The 9818-nt window shown below is 41.8% G+C and overlaps 1 protein-coding gene across 1 annotated transcript; it reads left to right on the top strand.

Annotated features, from left to right (window-relative positions):
• The first annotated feature begins 249 nt into the window (after nt 1-249).
• LOC117621714 lies at nt 250-879 on the top strand. The gene is made up of 2 exons (XM_034352265.1): nt 250-533; nt 576-879. The coding sequence occupies exons 1-2, from the start codon at nt 250-252 to the stop codon at nt 877-879; spliced, it is 588 nt and encodes a 195-aa protein (XP_034208156.1).
• The last annotated feature ends 8939 nt before the right edge of the window (nt 880-9818 follow it).

Genomic DNA, 9818 nt, shown 5'->3' with positions numbered 1-9818 from the left:
CACGAAAGGCTAGGCCCCCAGGGAGGTCAACTCGACAATCATCACAATGAAGACCGTGAAGAAAGGAGCTCCGCTACTCGCTCTCGAAGAACCAACTCTCGTCGCCAAGTTACAAAATTTCCCTCTCAAGCGCAGTCCACCAACACGTTGCCAAGGCAGCGCAACCTAGAAGGTTGACCCTCGCAAACCAATGAGGAAGTCAATCAGCATTACCTAAATCTATATGGTTATCAACCTGATCAACTAGCCATGTGTGCAGAAGACGTTGAGAAGCTTGTGAATAACCGACTTCGAGACTTAAAGATTGGCAAAAATTTAGAAGATACACTACGCGTTGAGGTAGACCGAGCAAACTCCTCACCTTTCACCTCCAAAATCGAGCAGGCAGCTCCCCCGAAACGATTCTCAACGCCCTCTTTCACATGCTTCAAAGGCTATTCCGACCCCGAAAGTCATCTGAAGCATTTCAAGAGCCTTATGATCCTCTATAAAGCTGAAGACGCGCTAATGTGCAAGGTGTTTGCAATGACTTTGTGAGGAGCAGCTCAGGATTGGTTCCATACCCTATCATCCAGGTCGATCAGCAGCTTGAAGGAGCTTACTTACTTCTTCACTAAAGAATACACTTCTTATCGGACAATCAAGAAGAAACCTGACCATCTGTTCAACCTGTGCAAGAAGCCCGATGAATCCCTTCGAGATTACATCAAGAGGTTCAAAGCAGAAAAGACCAACAACGTAGGATGCGATGACCAAATCGCATCCTCTGCATTCAAGAAATGTCTTCCAGTAGAACATGACTTATATCGCGAACTGACTATCACTCCCAGCCAGACTCTGGAAGAGGTCTTCGCGACCACAGAAAGCTATGCACTCTGAGATGACAACCGAATCGCCGCGAAGAAGTCCACTGAGCAGGAAGATCGGCATACCAAGCTGGCAGAACAAAGAGGCGACAAGCTTGGTAGCAAGGACAAAGACAAATACAGGTCATACCTACAAAGAGATGCTATGACAAAAGAGAACTAAACCAAGTTCTCCATCCCCATACATCAAATTTTAGCCCAAGTGAAGGACAAACCTGGGGTAAAAGGACCGCCACCCTTCAAAGGAGATCCGGACAAGAGGGATACCAGAAAATATTGTGTCTTCCATGCAACACATGGGCATAATTCGAATAATTACTTTGCTTGGAAAGAGCATCTCGAAGAACTCGTGAGAGAAGGTCATTGCACGGAGTTCATCACGAAACAGGCCATCCAGCAGATAGAAGACCGCGATACCGCCAAGGAGCCACCCTAGAAGGTCATAAGGATTAACACAATCCTAGCCGACTCCGAGGAGTCCGGACTGACCAACAAAGAAAAGAAGAGGAAGATCAAACAGGCTACTATGATCTCCCAAGTGTCAACTAGCCTCTCATTGGCAGAAGACGATCCCGTGATCGGCTTCCAAAAGAAAGACTTAATCGGCCTTGATCTACCACACAACGACGCCCTTGTCATCAACATTCAAATTGCTCAGGCCATGGTTGACTAAATCCATGTAGACGAGGGCAGTGCAGCCAACATCCTACAATCGGCAGTCATCCAACAAAGATTAATAAATCAACCAAGTTGCTGACTTGCTTCAATGGCGCAACAACAGTTACCGTGGGCACAATAGAGCTCGACGTCTACACCCCACCAATAATCAACTCACAAATGTTCATGGTCATTGATGAAATCTCACCCTACAATGGCATTCTAGGTAGACCATGGATCTGCAAGATCAACGCCATCACCTCTGCCACACATCAGAAGATCCGTTACCCAATCGCTGGGGGTGGCATCGGCCAGATTAATAGCGATCAGGCAATAGTGAGGAAATGCTCAGCTCAAGGGCTAAAGAGAAGCAAGCAAACATAGTTCCTCCTTGTGAATGAGGCAGATCTAAAGGGAGTAGAACAAGCAGAGGAGAAAGCAGATCCCGTTCCGGACGGTCGAGCAGACCAGAAAGGAAAGGGAATAGCTACTCCCCAATAGCAATCAAAGAATCAGGACCAAGTCTAGGGAATCTGTCCGGAGGCCTCTCTTGAAGAAGGATGGAAGCCCAAAGAGGACGTTGAGCTAGTACCCCTTAATCCTGACAAGCCAGAGAGAAAAGTGAGGATCGGCTTGCGCCTAAGCCAGGAGGAAAAGGTAGAGCTTCCAGCCTTCCTCTAGAACAACAAAGACGTATTTACATGGTCGCCATCCGACATGCCTGGCATCGATCCCCAAATCATCTGCCATCGCCTACACGTTAACCCAGCTATTAAGCCTGTAGCGCAGAAGAGACGTAACTTTGCCCCTGAGCGGGTTCCCATCATTGAAGCCTAGATCGATAATCTTCTAGCTGCCGGTTTCATTAAAGAAGTCTCCTATGCAGAATGGCTGGTGAACGTTGTTCTAGTGGCAAAGAAAGATAAAGGTCTGTGGAGAGTGTGCGCCGACTACACCGACCTCAACAAGGCATGCCTTAAAGACAAATTTTCACTGCCTAGAATTAATTAGCTCGTCGATTCAACTTCCGGCAACCAACTGCTAAGCTTCATGGACGCCTACTCCGGCTACAACCAAATCTTGATGCATGAAGACGACAAGGCAAAGACCTCTTTCATCATCGAAAGAGGTACATACTACTACAAAGTCATGCCCTTTGGGCTGAAGAACGCCGGAGCAACCTACCAAAGGCTAGTGAACAAAATTTTCATGGAGAAAATCGGCAAGACTATGGAGGTTTACATAGACAACATGCTAGTCAAAGCTCCTGAGTGTGCACATCACATCAAGAACCTTGCCGAGGCATTCAGCCTACTCCGAAAAAACAACATGAAGTTGAACCCGAGCAAATGCACATTTGGAGTCTCATCCGGCCGATTCCTGGGATACTTAGTCACCCACAGAGGAATCGAGGCATATGCAAATCAAATCATGGCTATACTCAACATGAAGTCACCTGTTACGAGAAAGGAGATACAAAGTCTAACGGGTAGAGCGGCAGCTCTTAATCGATTCCTCTCAAGAAGGGACACAAAGACAAGTGGGATGACGAGTGTGAAGTAGCTTTTCAAAATTTGAAAACCTACCTCACTTCACCTCCCTTACTCTCATAATCGATACCAGGCAAAGACTTGTACATCTACCTGGCGGTGTCCGACTCAGCTGTCAGCTCAGCTCTTATTCGAGAAGAGTTGGGGGCGCAACATCCTGTATTCTACACTTCAAAAGCTCTCCTTAATGCAGAGACTCGTTATCGGTATTCTACACTTCAAAAGCTCTCCTCGATGCAGAGACTCGCTATCCGAAAATGGAGAAGCTCATTTTTTTGCTTGTGGTTTCTGCGAGAAAACTAAGGCCCTACTATCAAGCACACCGGATAATTGTCATGACAGAATTTCCATTGAGATCGATCCTCCACAGCCTCGACGCTTCTCAGCGACTCATGAAATGGGCTATCGAACTCAGTCAATAAGACCTCCTCTACCGGCCGAAGACTGCTATAAAAGCCCAAACTTTAGCAGATTTTGTTGTAGAGTTTACTCCGACAGCCGAAGAAGAGAAGATGGTCACGAAAAGCAAGGAAAAAGCAGACGACACATCCCCTACTGATTCGAAGCTACCTAATGACATGTGGCAGTTGCATGTAGACGGAGCATCTAATCACAAAGGAGCGGGGGCAGGCGTCGTCATAGTCACCCCTGACAGAACTTTGTTGGAACAAGCTATAACACTAGGCTTTTCTGCTTCAAACAACGAGGTAGAATATGAGGAATTGCTTGCAGGATTGCGCCTAGCGAAAGAAATATGGATCAAGAGATTGGCCACATAGGAGTACTAGAAGAAATCTTGTCAAACTCCAGCTGTTGAACATTTCTGTCAGACTCCTGAATTGTATGACCATAGTTCTTTGTATTGCTACAACTCAACATACTAGCTTCATCAAAAGTAACGTCTCTGCTGATTACAAGTTTTTTCAATGATGGACACCACAACCTGTAACCTTTAACACCACTATTGAAGCCTACGAATATAGCCTTCTTAGCTCTTGGATCAAGTTTACTATCAGTTACATGAAAATAAACTGGACAACCAAATATATGCAAAAAATCATAATCGGAAGTTGGCTTGCCAGTCCATTTTTCAATAGGTGTCTTACCCTCGATTGCAGTTGAAGGTAAACGGTTGAAGATGTGACAAGCAAATGTAATTCTGCCCAAAATGTCTTACTTAAACCAGATTGTGACAACATACATCTTACTTTTTCAAGCAGGGTTCTGTTTAATCTTTCAGCAACTCCATTTTATTGTGGAGTTCCTCGAACAGTAAAATGCCTTACTATTCCTTCATCTCTGCAAAGCTTGAAAAATGGGTCAGAAGTGTATTCACCAATATTGTCTGACCTCAGAGTCTTAAGTTTCTTACCAGTATGGGTTTCAACCATTTTCTTCCAATTTAAGAAAATATTCAACACCTTATCTTTATGCTTCATTGTATACACCCATGATTTTTTGGAATAATCATCAACAAAAGTTACAAACCAATGCTTACCACTCATTGAAGCCGTCTTGGTAGGACCCCAAACATCTAAATGAACATAATCAATAATTCCTTTGGTTTGATGTACCGCAGTGCCAAATCTAACTCTGGTTTGTTTGCCTAAAACACAATGCTCGCAGAAATCGAGTTTACAAGTTTTGGCTCCTTTAAGCAGACCCTGTCTAACAAGCCCTTGTAGAGCTTTTTCACCAGCATGTCCAAGTCTCATGTGCCATAACTTGGTTTTATCATATTTTCTACTTTCAAAAATGGCGACTGTTCCGCCTACAACTATTTTCCCCTGCAAAACATACAAATTCTGCTTTCGGGTTCCCCTCATTATCACCAAAGCTCCTTTAGTAACTTTCAAAGTACCATTTGTCATACAAACAGAAAACCCATTAGCTTCCAAAGCACCCAAAGAAATTAAATTCTTCTTCAAATCAGGAACGTACTAAACATTGGATAATTCTCTAACTATGCCATCATGGAGTTTCAATTTAATTGCTCCAACTCCCTTTTTATCACATGCATAGTCATTACCCAACATAACAGTTCCATGATCTATTGTTTCTAGATTGGTGAACCAATCCTTATTTGGACACATATGATGAGAACAACCAGAATCCAAAGTCCAAACATCAGAATCGCATGCAAGAGCAGCAACCAAAGCATAGTCAGATTCATCATCACTCAGTGCAACATTAGCATTAGTGTTTCTGTTCTTACTATGTGTAGGGGTCTTTTTGTTCCAGCAACCTGACAAATGGGCTTGGGCTATTGCAAGAACAAAAATTCCCCCAGTGCCTGAGTTCAAGAACCAAGCTCCCAAAAGAGTTTTTGAAAAGTTTGGTGAAACTCTAGAAAAACACTCTTAGGCTCTTTTCACCAATAGCCAAATAAACATAACAAATTAATGAATGACTTGGCCTGAGGAGCTTGTGGCATGAGAGCTAAGCCTTCACAAGTTTAGCGATTTGAGAGAGAGAAAAGCATGAGTTTCCTATAGAGGACAAAGGGTTAAAATGGGGAAGACGCAAGTTAGGAAGATTTCTATCTCAGGGGAAGATGAAAACAACGAGAGAAGAAGATTGGGTGGCTTGAGTAAGTTCCCAGTTGCTTGACAAAGCTTGGTCAGGCTCTGGATGATGCCTTTGCTGGGTAGAGGAAGCTCCCTTTTATAGGCACCAGTAACCCTTAATTTTATCTAGCCTCTTCCAGCCTTTCTCTTCGTTTCTTCCCATTCGATCCTATTTGGTGCAATTTTCCTATCCAAGGCGCATGGGTAAGGAGCCCTTTGGGGTTCCAAGGGTTTGATGCAGCTAGACTTCTCCACAGGGGTGAGGCGCCACCCACTTTCTTCCCTGATTTTCCTATGGGAGCTAACAGAGGAAAGAGAGAATGGACAGATCATTTGCCCAATGAGTATCCCTTGAGTATCCCCCTTATTCGTACGAATTTCTTTTGATTTTTACAGTGGCTTCCGTTGACTCTGTCATAGAACTTTGGATAAAGGCTAAACACGTGGCTAGATATTTTGTAGAACACTGGGCTGGGCTTTTCCTAAAGTTTTGGGTAAGTGGTACTCTATTCTACAGCGACAAGTGAGCTTGTTTTCGTCGGGCTGCTGGAAGTAGTTTGCCTGCTGCGTTTTTAACAAAGTATTTGGGTGCTCTAACTAACACAGAGTTTTCTAAGCAAACCATTGTATTCTTTCTAAGGCCTTGGGTCATGTTCTCTCTCATGCTAGCCCATGTGCTTGGGCCCAAGAAATGAGCTTGAGTTTTGGTGCTCCCAAGCAGCCCAAAACCCCCATTTCTTGATCCCTCAATGGGCCTTGTGAGTGCTCATACCCATCCACACCACAACCTTCTCAGCAAGCCTCGGGTAATTACGTGGCTTGCGCCCACTTAAGCTTGTAGCGTGACTTGGTATTAAAATAGCAATTTTTTCACATGGCCTTGCATGTTTATTTAGCCTGCTTGTGCTTGAATTTTATTGTGCCACAATAAGCCATGATCGGGCCAAGTGGCATCGGATAGGTTGGTGAGCATGAATTTATAAAGTCGGTGCATTTTGGCCTTTTTGTGCATGCTTGCTTGGCGTGACACATGGCCCATGGCTTATGCAGGTGCGCCCTTCAATTTCTCATGTCCCGATCGGACCTCTTTTGCGATTAATTATTTGTGTTGGGCTATGAATAAACCTGGGCCTAACCCTTGGATTTTTTGGGCCTCAACACTATGCAACTTAGGACAATCCTTTTTCCAATGACCTTTGTTATGACAAAATGCACATTCATCTCTCTCTAGACCTTTTCTATTTTGGGAATTACCTGTTGGTCTTGATTGAGATAACAAATGTACAAAGAGAATCTCACAAATTGGCTCACATAAATTATATCTACGTGAGCTCCTTTTATTACAAAACAAATGGTTTTCTTTCTAATACGTAAAGCCATAAACAAGTTGAAGATGGAGAGATAAATAAGGATAACCAATACAAAGTAATTGACCAAGATTCGTATCGAGCCACATGTCAACAATTTATTTCCTTCAACCCTATATGTGGCCGGACCTGCTCTGATGTACTCATATTCTTCCTTAATTTCTTCTATTCCTATAAGGTCTTTCGTTGCGTCCATAGCAAACTCGACCAAGTTATTAGGAATGAAATGGCTACGTATTTAAGCCGCTGCTCAAGGAGATGTAGAGATACGTGGTGAAGAAGAGTTCCATTTGACAGCAACAGAATTTGATTAAACAGCTCATCAAGAATTTGGAAACCAGGTTGGTGAATGGTTAACACAATTGTCTTCCCTTTGTTAGGCAGCCATGGATTTCAGCAACAAAGCCACATCAAGAGCTGAGGCTGAATCCAACCCGGATGTTGGTTCATCAAGCAGAAGAACTGCTGGATCATGAACTAGATAAACCCCAATTGAGAGACTACGCTTTTCACCTCCTGAAATCCAACGGTTCGATTTGCTACCAACACGTACATTGGCAATGCGCTCAACTCCAAGCTCGTCTAACAACTTTTCAACTCTGGAAGTGGCCTTCTCGAGCCCACCGTGCAACCTGAGAAGAGCACTGTACATGAGCGTCTCTTTTGCCGTGAGGGGTGTGAATGAGCATTCATCGGCTGCTCATTCACAAGAACTTGGCCTACAATAATATTTAGCGGTATCATTCCCGCTAGTATTTCTAGCAAAGTTGTCTTTCCTGCTCCACTTGGACCAGCAATAGCTGTGATCTCTCCTAGTCTAGCATAACAACTTACATTCTTCAGAATGTATGATGCTTTAGGAGGTTCCTCTGGCCACTGCATCCAATGGAATTCGACTCTGGTAGATAATTTGTAAGAAACTTTTCTGGTCTTAATTCTATAACGAGTTTTTTTGGCATCACAATCTGCTGTCTTTGTTGATAATTCCATTGAGAAACAGAAAACAGAAGGCTATGAAAATGTGAAAGAAATAGGTTGAGGTAAAGACCTATAGTTATAGTTTCAGTTTTTGTTTTTCTATCCAAAAAATGAGATACGAGAAAGCTATATGAAACCATGAGCTACACCACAACCCCATCTTGAAAGACTTGATGGAAACTTAACAATATAGTTTTGTTGCTAGAAATTCCTGTTATGCTCATTCATGCACCGAGGGGGCAATTTCTTCTACTCTGTATAAACTCGACTTGAAGGGCCAATCGAGAGTTCTTTTAATATTTTTTAAAATGTGAAAAAAAAAAAAAAAAAAAAGGCTTCCAGCATTAACCTTTTTGAAAACCATCACTTGAGAAAAAAAAGATGATATAAAACTTTTCACCTTAGGCAATAACCATTTGGTCTAGCGGAGCCGGATGGCATTTTCTGAAGGGTGCAGTGCAAATATTCTAAAGACAACCACATGTAGGTTGGAGGAGCCAAGACCACCCATGGCCTGCATGCGGCTCTCATACGGAGTCTAGTGGCACCCAATTTCCTCTCTCAGCATTTATCTACAAATTCAAAATGTATGCCCTTTATTTTAATAAAACTCCAAACTCAATTGAAGAAAATAAAAGGCAAAAATTTTCGTTATCGGTTAGCTTGTAACTATAATATTTTCATTTTTAGCGCATGTCCAAGGGAGTATGTAAACGAGTAATTATCATTTTCATGCTGCAAGCATGCAAGCAAGGAGCTCAAATAGATCTACTGTTCTGAATGAGACAATGTTACCTACTTCAAAATTAATAGGTATATTGGTTCCTCTATATTTTATAATACAATATCATCTCCTGTCACCCACTTACTTTTTATAGAGATAAAAGTAAATAATATAACAATAGTTGATATAATCGCATTGTCTAGTTGATTGGAGTATCCAACTTTTTTCACGAGACTAATGAGTATGCAACATGTCACTTGTATTGTGATAGTACATATTTGCCTAACTACACTATTGTGTGATAGTTAACCAATATATTCTCGATATTTTTTTTAAAAAAACCCTAATTCCTAAGTCCAAGAGTTACATAAACTAAACCGAACCCAAATAAACACCTAAATATATTAGGTCCCGTTAAAATGGAACTCACTTCACATCTATGCGTTTCAAAACCATTCATTAGTCCAACTGTTTGGCAAAATAATTATTGAATTCTATTTAAGATTTTAAAACCAACATTTTTTATTTATACAAGTTGAGTTGGAAAAGGAGCATATATGATCTTTGATTTGTAAGTCAATACAAGTAAATTGAGCCCACATCTACAAAATGGGCGAACAACCCATGTGCTCGCATAAACCTTATAATATTCGTAAATTTGATATGATTTTGCATGAGACATAACCATTGAACCAAAAATTAAAGACAATGACATGAGATTGAAGAAGTAGTAAACGACAGAAATGTCTAAATTTGACAAATCATTGATTGGAGAAATCCCAAGAATTGTTCTTACAAATAACAAAAGATAAATGAATTAATCCAAGAAGAAGATACAAATTACTAAATGAATGATGATCTACCTGGACTACAAGTCTACAGAATTTGTCTGAGACGATAAAATAACCAAAGAAACATCACACTACTACAAAAAAGCAAAAAGACGACGGTAAATCACATCGTGTATTCGGTTTTTCAATGGTCGTGGAATCCACCGTCATCTTTTCCCTCATAAACCACGACGCTAAATCACCGTCGTTGTTAAAATCTACAACGTCATCAACAAATACAAAACGACGTCTTTGTACTGCAAAAAGATCTAAAAAAGC

Source organism: Prunus dulcis, chromosome 3, assembly GCF_902201215.1.
Source record: "Prunus dulcis chromosome 3, ALMONDv2, whole genome shotgun sequence".
Lineage (NCBI taxonomy): Eukaryota > Viridiplantae > Streptophyta > Magnoliopsida > Rosales > Rosaceae > Prunus > Prunus dulcis.
This window is presented reverse-complemented; position numbering and strand designations above follow the sequence as displayed.